Consider the following 13,552-nt stretch of genomic DNA (forward strand, 5'->3'; position numbering starts at 1 on the left):
ACAGCCTCCCCACTGGGGAGGTGCAAACAGCTGGATCCTGGCTGCTGGCTAGCCAGCCAGTCTAGCCAAATCAGTGAGCTCCAGGTTTATCGAGAGACCCTGGCTCAAAAAGATAAGGTGGAAAGAGACTAAAAGGGATACCTGATGGCAGCCTTTGGCTTCCACGTGCAAATGAACATCCCCACTTGCTTTCACCCACATGCGCGCACATACACAGTAGGAATGGACTAATTCTGTCTTAACAGGGAATGAGTATTCAGTCTAGCGCTCTTGGTATTTGGTTTCTAGACCACCACAAAATCCCTTCAGTTATTACTAGTTTAACAACCAGGCACTTCGAAATCACCACAGGAGTGGGAAGAGAATTCACTTTGTGGGTGAGTGGCTTGAGCTATCTGGATCACTCCTGGCTGTACGCTCCAAGGGAAGGAACAGATGACGTGGGATTCTGAGATTTCTCAGAGGCCATCTTTCCTACAATGATCTAGTTTTCCCTTGAGAGAAATACTTATCTGACTTCTGTAATCAAAGCCAACCCCATCTTCTGTCAGGCCCATGGCCCTCAGATCTCCTGAACTTGGATTATAGATGGGAATTACCTGGGGATTGTATTAAACTACAAAATATGACTCCAAAGGCCTAGGCTGCAAGCCTAACACACTCTCAGCTGATGTCAATGCGATTGTTTGATGGGCCATATTTTACACTAGTAGGACCCTGAGGGATGTTTCCAGACAGCAATAACCTGCATCAAATGTTTCTGAAAATACAGTCCACTCACATCTACAAGGGGAGAGAGCATTCTAGAGTCCGCATGAGCATCTGGTGCAAGGTGCACTTTTTTAACCGCCTGGTTGCACTGTCTCAGTCACTGTTCTCCGGCTGTGACAGAGCACCATGCATGACCCAGGCAACTTATAATGAAAGCACTTAATCTGGGGCTTAGGGCTTCAGAGGAGAGTCCGTGACTACCACGGCAGCAGGTAGGCAGGCGTGGCCCTGGAGCAGCAGCTCCTACCTTGTGACACAATCATGAGGCAGAGAGAGCCAAGTGGGACTGGTGTGGGCTTTGAAACTTAAAGCCCATCCCCAATGACACACCTCGTCACCTTCCCAAACAGTTCCCCAACTGGGAACCAAGTGTTTACACATGAGCCCACGGCACCAATCTCATTCAGAGTACCACACACACCCGCTTACTACCTCAGTAAAGAGGGTTTTTCTCTGTGTGTGCTGACAATTGATTGAGGTTTGTCTGATTGGATCTTGCATGAATGGACATACAACATCAGGGCTTTTTTGGTAATAAAAGACAATTCAAAATAAATATGTATTTAAAAAACTATGTCAAACCTAATGAATAATTAACATTTACAGATTTCAAGAAAATCATTTTGGATTAATATTTTTCATTTCCCCCACAAAATAAATAGCTCCCTTAACCCTTGTTAAGCAGGAGGAAAAGAGTCAAACAGAAATAAAGTCACGCCCATGGCACAGTCATGTTATTTTCAATGAGGAGAATCTTTACCAAGATTAAAATACATAGAAGTATCTGAGGAGAATTACATTACTGAGTCGTCCAGAACCTGGGGGAGCCGTCAGGGAAAGAGAATGAGCGGCAGAGTTGAGAAAAGCTTCCAATGGAAAGCCCCCTTGAGAAAATGAATATCCACCCACCGACTTATATTTTCAGGTTTTCATATTAGTCTAACCCCCACCCCCAAATCCAACCCAACACCATAAAAACTAAGCTGGCAACAGGCCTAGCCAACTACACTCCCTGCTTAGCCTGCGATGCCTTTCCAGCCAACGACAGGAATGTCTGTGGTGTGGATGGACAGAGGGAAAGGAGCGTCAGGCCTCTCCTCTCTGTGCAGCACGTGCATCTCCACCCGGTTCTGGGGGAGGCCCTCAGTGCTTGGGTACACTCTTCAGACCCATGATGGTGAAGGTAGCAGCTGTCAGTTTCTCATACACAAGGAACATGAGGGCAGCCGTGAGCACTGTCTGGAGCAGCTTGGCTTCAAGGCCTTTGTAGAGTCCCATTATTCCAAAGCGCCTGAAAGGAAAGAGGTTGGGAAAAAATAGATTTCCTTTGTAAAATTCATCTCTGTGTTAGAGAGATCTGCTGCCCTGATAGCCTCTCTCTGAAAGGGTTTTTCTTTAGGATCAAAACAAGCAATGGAGATTTTCAATTCCAACAGACTTCTGCTGGTGGAGTACTTCTTAGCTTTGAAGGCATTTAGGCACAGATGACATTTAGTATTCAGGGGCCACTGATATGCTGTCTTTTTTATACTCGTCATTAATTAGTGGGATGCTGGCAACAGCGCACTACCAGGATGCAGATCCTGGAAGCTTCTGAAACCACTGTAATGCCCGAACCAGACATCTAAGAACTTCTGAGTTGAATGGACCCCCAATTCAGTTATTTCAACCTAACAGTCCCTAAGTAGTAGGAAAGCCAGTAATTAGTTTAGATCATTTCAACCTCAATAGAACTAAGGAGAGAGGCCGACATGAAAAGCCGTCTGATTCTTAGACTGCCTGTACATTTGTTTCCTAGGGCTCAACTGAAATTCAGCAAGCACCTCAAAATTTTCAAGTAGCCAAGGTTGTCTTGAACTTTTGATTCTTCCACCTCTATAGGTGTGTACACCACATCTGGCTTCAGGTGATAGTGTGTGGTGTGTATGTGTCTGCATGCCTTTGTTTGCACATCCAGAGCCCAGAGGTTGACTCGAGTATCTTTTTTTTTTTTTTTTTTTTTCCCTGAGACAGGGTTTCTCTGTAGCTTTGGAGGCTGTCCTGGCACTCGCTTTGTAGACCAGGCTGGCCTCGAACTCACAGAGATCCGCCTGCCTCTGCCTCCCAAGTGCTGGGATTACAGGCGTGCACCACCACCGCCTGGCTTAGGTTTTTTTGAGACAAGATTTCTGGCTGTACTGGAACTCACTCTGTTGACCAGGCTGGCCTTGAACTCACCTGCCTCTGCTTCCCAAGTGCTGGGATTAAAGGGGTATACCACCACTGCACGGTTGACTTGAGTATCTTTGTCTATCACCACACCCAATCTCTTTTTTTGGTACAAAGCCTCTCACTGAACCTAGACTTTCTGTTTCAGCTAAACTGGTTGGCCAAGCAAACCTCCAGGATTCACGTATCTTTGTACCTACCAGTGTTGCAGGGACAGGCATACACTGCACACCTGGATTTTCATATAGGTGCTAGACACCTGAGCTCAAGTTCTCAGGCTGGCATGGCAAGCGCTCTGGCAACAGAGCCACCTCCTCAGCCCCCAGGTCACATAAAATGGAGAGGCTTGGTATGGCATTGCGTTATCAATGACAGTGACCATTAGGCAGATGTGTCAATTAAAAATTAAAACAATGGAAACTTGGCTTCTCAGTAGCACTGGCTCTATCCCACATGCTCCACAGCTCCATGCGGCTAGTCCCAACCCTCCTGGACAATGCAGTGTTTTTATCACGGCAGAACGTGGTAGTCGTTCATCTCTCTGGCTCTGCCTCTCTAGTGCTGGACAAATCAATTTCTCCAAATCTGCCTCTTGATTTGCAAAATAGGAATATAATCACTGTTCTATAGGGCCTGAGGACCAAACAAGATAAATATGTAAAAACACTTAGTTTGCAAATTACAGGACCTCGTCAATTTCCAACTGACATCTTAAATGTCCTGGTAACGTCCATCTTTCTTAACCTTCTCAGTGCTGGCAAAAATTTTAACTGCTGTCATTCTTGGGGTCAGTTAGCATTGTCTAAATATATAATGCTTGAAATTATTATAAAATATCAAAATTATATGTGTTCTGATTCTCTTAACTAGGTAATTCCACATAAAGGACTCTCTCTACAATTATGACTGCTTAATCACTGGAGGCTCAGCTTATACTCTTCACTCAGCAATGTCTGTAAAGAACCCAAGCACCCATCAGTAGGAGCACTGGTGAATAAATCACAGCGCGTTACATAACAGGAAGCTGGTACAGGTCTGCACTTGGCACTGGGAAAGGATGGTGTGATGTTAAGATTACAAAAAGGGAGATGACAAGGAAGGAAACTGCCTTATGTTTAAGACCAACCTGGTCTACCTGACAAGTACTAGAAAGTCAGGGCTTCATAGCAAGACTCTGCCTCAAAAAAACCAAAACAAAACAGTATGCTAGATATATACACTGAGAACATCAGTTTTATATAATTCTCTAGAAATGTGTATACTTTACAGGGACTACCTCTTGGGAATGGAATAAGAAGAGAAGGGCAAAATTTTGAGGGGGGAGTATTTTTCTCTGTGTAACCCTGGCTGTCCTGGAACTCATTCTGTAGACCAGGTTGGCCTTGAACTCACAGAGATCGCCTGCCTCTGCCTCCAAAGTGCTGGGATTAAAAGTATGCCATCATGCCCAACTCTTTCTTCTCTATTTTTTCTTGGTGTTAGGGTTTGAACCCAGAGCCATGCATGCCACCAAGGTCCATTCCCAGCCCTGTGGGCTCCCTTTCCAAAGGAGTTCTGTATATTTGTAACTATCAAGGAATAAAGACCTAAACTATTCTGTAATTCCCCAAACTGCAGCCAAACCACACTAAGCTTGTAAGCTGAGGAAAACCTGCACACTGAACCCAGGCAGAGGTTTCTGAGGCTGCTGCAGCACTAGAGCAGAAACAGCCCATCCAACCATCCTCCCACTCCCTGGCAGAGCCAGGCTGCTGAAGGCAGGACAGGAAACATCTACAGAGCTCACTTGACTCGCTGATGGAGAAGATAGAGAACATTCCGCAGACTCCCCAGTGTTCTGTTTTCTGGGTTTAGTCTATGACGTCCAAACTGGGAAGGAAGGAAAGGGAAAAGAAGAGATAATTACTATATATCACTGTTTTCTTTATCTTAAATTTCTTTCTTTCTTTCTTTCTTTTTTAAGATTTATTTATTTATTTATTATGTATACATTGTCCTGTCTACATGTATGCCTGCAAGCCAGCAGAGGGCACAAGTCTCATTACAGATGTATTTGAGCCACCATGTAGTTGCTGGGAATTGAACTCAGGACCTCTGGAAGAACAGCTAGTGCTCTTAACCACTGAGCCATCTCTCCAGCCCCAAATTTCATTTTTAAAAAAGATTTATTTTTATTTTAATCATGTATATATATATGTGTGTGTGAGTGTGTATGAATCTGTGCATATTTGAATGTTGGTGCCCGCAAAGTCCAGAAGAGGGCTTTGGGTACCAGGAGGCTGTACTCTTAACCACCGAGTCATGTCTCCAGCCCTTCTTCATCTTAATTTCTACTTAGTAAATTTCTTTAGAGTAACTCTCATAGCACAGCGTTTGATTATAAAAATATCCAATTAGCACCACAGATTTTATTAATCCTCTTTTTTTTTTTTTAAGACAGGATTTCTCTGTATAGCTTTGGTGCCTGTCCTAGATCTCGCTCTGTAGCCCAGGCTGGCCTCAAACTCATGGAGACCCGTCTGCCTCTGCCTCCTGAGTCCTGGGATTAAAGGTGTGCGCCAGTGCCACCTGACAATCCTCTTTTTCAACTAAATAAATGAAAATATAAAAAGATTTTCCAATAAAGGAAGCATTTTTGTTGTTGTTATTGTTCTGGGAGGCTGAACCAAGGGCCTTCAATATGCTAAAACAAATACCCTTATCACTAACCTACATCCTCAGCATCAGTAACTTTCACTTTTAAGAGAATTATGGGAAAACTCTTATCAGCAAAGACAATAACAAGACAGAAGTACATGCCTGGGATGATACACAGACATGTTGGGAGGTGGTAGCTTCCAGTTATTTAAGACCCTTTTATTAAGAGCCAATTAAAAACAACACATAAAAAACGGCACCCTAGCAAAGACACTGCACAGAAAGCTGTGGTTTTACTGAAATACTACTGTGGTGGTTTCAAAGGATGATATGGCCCCAAAAGGAAGCAGCACAATTAGGTGGTATGGTCTTGTCGGAGGATATGTGTCACTGTGGAGGCAGGCTTTGAGGTCTCATGTATGCTCAAGCCAGGCCCGACGAGACAGACCACTTCCTGTTGCCTGAAAGATGTACAACTCTCAGCTCCTTCTCCAGCACCATGTGTTAATATTCTGAGCCACCCCTTGAAATCCCACCCTTTGGCACTGCCCTGTGTCCCGAGGTGAAAGTCTCATTTTCAGGAAAAACCCCTCCCCTTCCTCTCTCTTCCGCTTTTCCTTCCTCAGTCCCCTTCCCCCCACTCCTATCTTCTCTTCGTCTATTATAATAAACCATTTCTGCGTGGATGCTGTGTCTGGGTTGTGAATATCCACCCACCATCGCAACATCCATGTCTGGCCTGCCGCTGCATCTGCCCAGCATGCCAGCATGTTTCCCTGCACACGAGGGATACCCTGGCCAGCCAGGGTTCCCCTGAGCGATATATATCATAACACCATGTCCGCCTGCACACCACCATGTCTCGTCATGACAATGGACTAAACCTCTGAACTGTAAGTGAACCACCCCAATTAAATGGTTTTTTTTACAAGCGTTTCCATGGTCATGGTGTCTCTTCACAGCAATAGAAACCCTAACTGAGACAACTATCCTCATTTTCTCTAGCAATAAATCCTTTAAAATGTTCTCTGTACAACAGGTTTTTAACAATATTTTTTTGTGGTGCTGGGGATCGAACCCAGGAGCTTGCACATGCTAAGTAAGTCCTGGTAGAGTAGTATTCTGAGCAACACACCAAGCCCCTACACAGATCTTGAATGTGTCCACATCTTATCTCCACAGCTGCTAACCTAGTCTAGGCTATCAAACCCTCACCTGGATTACTAAAATGGTCTCCTACCAGATTGGCCCTCTTTCTCTTTAGCTTGAGGGCAGCGGGTGGGTGTGGGGTGAGGAAGATGCATCTGTGTGCATGTGGAGGCCAAACAGGACCTCTGTTGCCTTCTTCTCTGGATCCCTGCGTTACTGCTGCAAGATGGGTTCTCACTGAACCAGAAGATCTGCCTTTCTCCAGCCCCATCCTCCCCAAGCCCATGCTGGGGTTACAGGCATGGGAAACCTTGCCTGACTCTTTCAGTGGGTGCTGGAGATTTGGACTCAGGTTTACAGGCTTGTAGAGCAAACACTTCCGCAGACCCTCCTCCCAGCTTCTGACTGATCTGCTGCAGAAGAGCACAGGCCTTCCCAGATCCCATCTCAGATCACACTACTACTTCCCCACTCCAAGTCCTTCACAGGCTTCCTGCTGGGCTGAGAACAAAATCTCCCGCCTACTTTCCTCTCCTACAGCTTTCCTGTAACTCTCCCGGCTACAGAAGCCTCCTTTCAGTTCCTAAGATGAAGCAAGCTCTTGACATGACACTCTCCCTCTTCTGGGATGCACGTCCTCCTTCTTTGTATGATACAAGCTTCATATGCCCTTGTACCTTGAGTTCCAATTGCCTCCTCAGAAGGGCAGGCGTCCAGCCAAATGCCTAGGAGAACCCCACAGCTCCTCCTCAGTAAGCCAGTGCTGTTCATGTCCTTAATAGCTGATTCAGCTTATAACAATTACTCGATCCTTTTACTTGCTGTCTTCATGAGGACAGGGGCTACACTGTACCTCCAACTTCTCAGAGTGTCTAAAAATGTCTGAATGTATAAACAATCAAATGTATGGAAAAAACTGAAATCCAAAAGTGATTTGGAAAAGTTAAACCATTAATTACTTGTGAGTGAACTAAAGACTTTAACCTGTGGTTTTGCTAAGGGTCATCTGCTCCATGGCACATGGCAAACAATGTGAATGGGAAGGAAGCTGTCCTGAGGTCCTTGAGGGATCCTTTTGCACATATGGTTTTCCTGAGACAATACATTACTAAGACAATCCAATGTAAACTTCACTCCTTGCCATGCAGAAAGCCAGCCAAAAGCCCCATTAGCAGAGTATTGCACACAGGGGAAAATGGGAGCGAACATTCAGGCACACCATCTGCATTACTGCATTTAAGCTTTGGAGCTGTATTTGAGATGTCCCTGGACTCAACACTTACCCTCAGAATCGACTGTACCGTCTGCATGGGATAGGTGACTGTGGTGGCGATCGCTTTGGCTATTGCACCAATGATGAACACATCCAGAGAAGAGAGCTGGGAGGCAGAGGAGGAAGCATTTCAACAGACAAGGAAAGGGGCACTCCTTCAGTCACTTTTAGAATTAGGAATTACCTTCACCCGCTTCTTTAAAAGCTGCCGCTTCAAGCCTTCGTAGAACATGAACTGGATGGCGGGGTTGAAGACCAACAGCAAGGAGGGAAAGGTGCCGTTCCACAGAGCCAAGATCCCTTCATCTCGAATAATCTGGTGGAACGCGTCTAGGCAAGAAGTCAGGCTTTTGTAAAGCACCATGACAATGCCCTAACTAGAACAGACCACTGTTCTGACCAAAGGGACCCAGATATAAACCACCCTTCTCTTCGATGATATTTTGGAGGCAGATTCCCTACTTGGGTACCTTTCTGTTCGTTTGTTTGTTTTTAAAGACGTTCTTGATATGTAACCCAGTATGGCCTTGAACACTATTATATCTTCCCTCCTCAGACAACAGGTGTGGACTACTATGCACTGGAGTTAACTACCTGTTTTTGCTTTGTTTTTCAAAACAGGATTTCTATGTATAGCCTTGGCTGGCCTAGATTGCTCTGTAGACCAGGCTGGCCTCGAACTCACAGACATCTGCCTGCTTCTGTCTCCTGAGTGCTGGGATTAAAGGCGTGCGCCACTCTCCCTCCACCCCCTGCAACTTCCTTTTGATAATCATCATTCTGATGCCAGCCTCTATCATCTGTAACTTTTCCTGACAATCTGGTTTAGAATGCTGCACTGTCAGCACACCTGGCAACTGTGTATTACACAGAACTAAACTGTAAACCACATATTTCATGAGGCCTAGCATAACACAAGGTAATATCTTTCCTTGGAATCTATGATGAAGAACTTATAGGAAAGCCACAAGGAGAAATGCAAGCCTGGCCATGTGGTTCTAAGAAGAAGCGAGGCAGTGTGTGGTGGCACATTCTGGCAATTCCCAGCACTCCAGAGGCTAAGATGGCAGGATCAAGACTCTGAAGCCAGTTGTACAATGAGATCTTGTCTTAAAAAAGCAGAAGTTTAAAGCCATCAGGTACTATCCTTGTATCTTTATCCAAAGACATCATTATGGATAAAAGGTATAATACTCTTTAAAAATATTAACTTGGCTGGTTGTGCTGGAAACACCTGTAACAGCAGCACTGGGGAGGAGGCTAAAAGGCAGTAGGATCTCAAGTTGGAGTCCGGCCTAGGTTACATAGTGAGATCAGCTCAAAAACAATAACAAGCTGGGTGTGGTAGGTCACACCTGTGATCTCAGTACTTGGGAAGATTGATAAGAATTTGAGGCTAAAGGTTGGGGTTTTAGCTCAGTGGTAGAGTGCTTGCCTAGCAAGCACAAGGCCCTGGGTTCGATCCTCAGCTCAAAAAAAAGAATTTGAGGCTAGACTAGGCTATACTGTGAGTTCAAGGCCAAGCTGGGAAATGGCAAAATTCTGTCTTTAAAAAAACAAAATAAAACAAAACCCTGAGCTGGGGATGTAATTCACTAGAGTGCTTGCCTAGGTACACAAAGCTCTGGGTTCTGTCTCAGGCATGACATGGTGACATACTCCTGTAATCCCAGCACTGAGAAGTGGAGGCAGGGGATCAGAAGTTCAAGATCATCCTCAGCTATGAGTTTGAGGCTAGCCTAGGCTATATAAGAGACTGTCTTAAAAACAAAAGGGCTGGGTGGTGGTGGCACAAACCTTTAATCCCAGCACTCGGGAGGCAGAGGCAGACAGATCTTTGTGAGTGCTAGGCCAGCCTGGTCTACAGAGTGAGTGAGTTCCAGGACAAACCAGGCTACACTGAGAAACCCTGTCTCGCAAACCAAAAAAAACGAAACAAAATAAAAACAAAACCCCAAGCCAAAACAACGATGACAACAACATTTAGTTCAGGGGTGTAGCTTGGGGGTAGACTGCTTGCCTAGCACACTTGAGGCCCTGGCTCTAATACCCAGGTCTGCAAAAAGTTAGATAAAAACTCGCACACTCACAGTCTCTCCCCTCATCCCCTCTAGTCTTAGGCTTGTCACCAGGTAAGATACAAACGGGCACAGTGGATGCATCCTCTGGTGTTGTGCCATTGTTATGAGAAGAGTGTGTTCAGGGCTGAGGAGACTCAGCTCCGGTCAGCTCAGACAGTTCCTATCAACCACAGCTACATAAATAACGGTTTGCTGGGATCTGAGGCTGTCTGCTAGGCAGCTTTACTGTGGAAACGGATTTCAAACACAAAGGACACATTGAGACGCCTACCTGTAATGCCTTTGTAGTTAGTTGGTATAATGTCTTCATTCCTAAACTTTGCCCCTTGTAGCTTCAGTCTGGTGTTTACCACCCAGAGTGGAGTCGTTAGCAACACATTCACCACTCCTTAAAGACAGAGAAAGACACCTGAGAGCAGTGTACCTACTGATCTTTGCTGCGTTAGGTGACACACGAAACTCCATATATCTCTGCCACTGACTTCAGGTAAGGTTTAGCTTCGTGCTGGGGTACAGCACATGTCACTGCCATTAGAAGCAATTTGGAAGCATGGCTGATAGCAGCACTTCCTCACACAAAATGAATGGAGAATTTCTTTACCCACTCAGTGAGGACAATCATTTGTTGATTAAAAAAAAAAGAATAGCATTCAAAATGGCGATTTGGGGGTGGGGATTTAACTCAGGGGTAGAGCAGCGGTCTAATACATGCAAAGCCTAGTTCAATCACCAGCATTGCCACGGAAACAAAACACAAGGTTACCCCCAAAACAAGGTAGCAGTTTGATACAGTTTTAAGTACAATTGTTAAATAAGAGCTTCTGGGAGGGCTATTTTACTGCCACCCTGCTAGATCCATGTCAACATCAGAGAAAACAAGTGCCAACTCTCACATAAAGTAGCTCGCAGGGTTTTAAACAAGCATGATCTGCTACTAAGGGTGACAGGTGGGAGGACGGGGTGACATTTCCAAGTGCTTCAACTGAGACCAAATGCTCTCAGAAGAGCGCATCACTCAGAGGATTAGGACAGGCGGTAGCAGGCAGCAGTCACAGAGTGTTACAAAACACTGGGAAGGGCTCCAGGAGCACTGTGATCCTTACAAGCACAATGACGGACCTTTGGCCCCCCCAAGGCTGCCTCAGAGCAGCAGCACAGGGAGCCAGATGCTTCTTTGAAAGCACAAAGTCCCAGCTGAACAGCATCTTGAGATAGTAAAACTTCCCATCGTCCTGAAATGATTAAAGAAAATAGCATACAGGATTGTAACAAAGCTCCTGACAAGTGGTGTATACTTGGTCAACCAACGACCAAGCAGTGGGTAGTATAATGGAGCTGTCTGGCTGAGTCCTGAAGAACAAAGAGGAATAATCCTAAGGAAGAAAAAGGTAGTGTTGTCATTGTGTCCCCCACCCCCCTTTGCTGAAAGTCCTTTTAAACACAAAACAGAGGGGGAAAAGGTTTTCATTTAAGGAATCTCCAAACACCTCACAGCAAAAACAGTTAAATCAAGGATGAACTTGGTGAGGCGGCCAAGAGACTGAAATCTACCCTTTCATTTGTTGCCCACGGTTACCAAAGAAAGAAGCTTTTCTGCTTATTTCCCAGGAGATGTACCAACATCTTTCCCCAAATAAAAAATAGCATCGAATAACCTTATGATTTGCGTTTCTATAGCTTCTGACACTATTCATGCATTGTCTCGAGGCTTTGATTATGATCTGAAAGGCTGTGCCTGCCACAGAAGACCCTTGCTAGACTCTTTCCAAAAAGGCACTAGTGCCCCACAGCACAGCTCATCTGCCCAGAGTTCAGAATGGACACCCAGTAGATGATGTACACTTCACTTCACAAAGACAAGTCAGTAATGGGGAAGTCAGGCCAGAAAGTGCTTCAGGCTCTAATCAAGAAGTAGGCACACATAAAACACTTGAGGGCAATGCAGCCAGGACGAAGACTCAGCCACTGTTCAAAGCTCTGTTTCCACGTGCCCATTACTAACACAGAAGGAGGACTGAAAGGGACTGTGGGCAGCCTCAAGGACCAAGTTCAGCACAATACTTCAATGAAGGGATTGACAGACATTCCAAAGCTTCGAATCTCAGATGGTCAAGTACTTCCTTCATCCTCTACCTCAGAATGGATGGGGAAGTGCCTTTTTACCACAATAATTTTAGGAATTCTGGGGAGGAATATGCTCAAAATACTTGACAATGCTTTTTAAAAACTTCATCAAAATTTGCTACTTACATAATCAAGCAAATGGCAGCATTCTAGAACTACTCATGACTAACCCCAGTCACTAATAACACACCACAGGCAGCCCCTCAAGGGAGCTGGGGCAGCACTCTTGTTAGTTCCAATCTGTGGGTGTTACTTCAGCTGAGTACTAATTAATACTCTTCTTACCTAAGAGGAGGAGGTTATTTTTCTTTGGAGTAACTATGAATTTACTTTTTTTCTTTTCCTTTTCAATAACAAATCCTTTAGAAGAAAGCAGAACCAAAATTAAGATCTGTGAAACACTAAGCAAAGCCCCAAAGCACTCTCCCAGCCTGGTAAAGCAGCCAGGGAACACTACCCTAAATTCAGGAGCCATTATGCTCACTTTAAAGGCAGGCTCTTGGAGGCTGGAAGAGGTTCCACTCTGATGTTCACTTACTTTTCTAAAGACTATCCTTGAGTGTCTCAGGAGAGAAAACTGGGTCCTGTTACCACACCTGGATAGACTGTCACAGACCGCTGTCTGACTCCCCAGCCAATCCACTTTCAGAGAGAATCATCCAACCACTCTGGAATCCAGACCCCCTCATTCTGATAGCCATTACTATGACCACTCAAGAGTTCCCTCTTCCTCTCTGACAAAGAAGGGTGCACAGTTTATCATGAAGCCACTGACCTGAGGCTGCATCCTGTGCAATTTAAATACATTTGTTCTACTGTATATCACGCTGTATTCTTCCGTGGAGAGGTAGTGGGTATTTGTGACTTTTATCTGTGTACTGGCTGGGCTGGTTTTGTGTGTCAACTTGACACAAGCTAGAGTCATCAGAAAGGAAGGAGTCTCAGTTGAGGAAATGTCTCCATGAGATCTAGCTGTAAGGCATTTTCTCAATTACTGATCAACAGGAAAGTGTTCAGCTTATGGTGGGTGGTGCAATCCCTGGGCTGGTGGTCCTGGGTTCTATAAGAAAGCAGACTGAATAAGCCAGGGGAAGCAAGCCAGTAAGCAGCATCCCTTCATGGCTTCTGCATCAGCTCCTGCCTCCAGGTTCCTGCCCTGCTTGAGTTCCTGCCCTGACTTCCTTCAATATGAACAACAATATGGAAGTGTAAGAGAAATAAGTCCTTTCTCCCCAACTTGCTTTTTGATCATGGTGTTTCATCACAGCAATAGAAACCCTGAGACAATCTGCCGTTTTGTTTTATTTCA

General features: G+C 45.1%; 1 protein-coding gene across 2 annotated transcripts in view; it reads right to left on the reverse strand.

Moving 5' to 3' along the window:
• Positions 1–1,478: 1,478 nt before the first annotated feature.
• Slc25a17 (solute carrier family 25 member 17) overlaps positions 1,479–13,552 on the reverse strand; it is a 49,409-nt gene continuing 37,335 nt past the window's right edge. For both annotated transcript variants that reach the window (XM_036209127.1, XM_036209128.1), the window contains exons 5-9: positions 10,391–10,507; positions 8,223–8,368; positions 8,049–8,144; positions 4,766–4,848; positions 1,479–2,062 (exon numbers count right to left, since the gene is read on the reverse strand). In XM_036209127.1, the coding sequence (XP_036065020.1) occupies positions 1,915–2,062; positions 4,766–4,848; positions 8,049–8,144; positions 8,223–8,368; positions 10,391–10,507 (590 nt within the window). In that variant the 3' untranslated portion in view covers positions 1,479–1,914. The remainder of the gene's footprint in view (positions 2,063–4,765; positions 4,849–8,048; positions 8,145–8,222; positions 8,369–10,390; positions 10,508–13,552) is intronic.

The sequence above is a fragment of the Onychomys torridus genome, chromosome 16, assembly GCF_903995425.1.
Source record: "Onychomys torridus chromosome 16, mOncTor1.1, whole genome shotgun sequence".
Classification (NCBI taxonomy): Eukaryota; Metazoa; Chordata; class Mammalia; order Rodentia; family Cricetidae; genus Onychomys; species Onychomys torridus.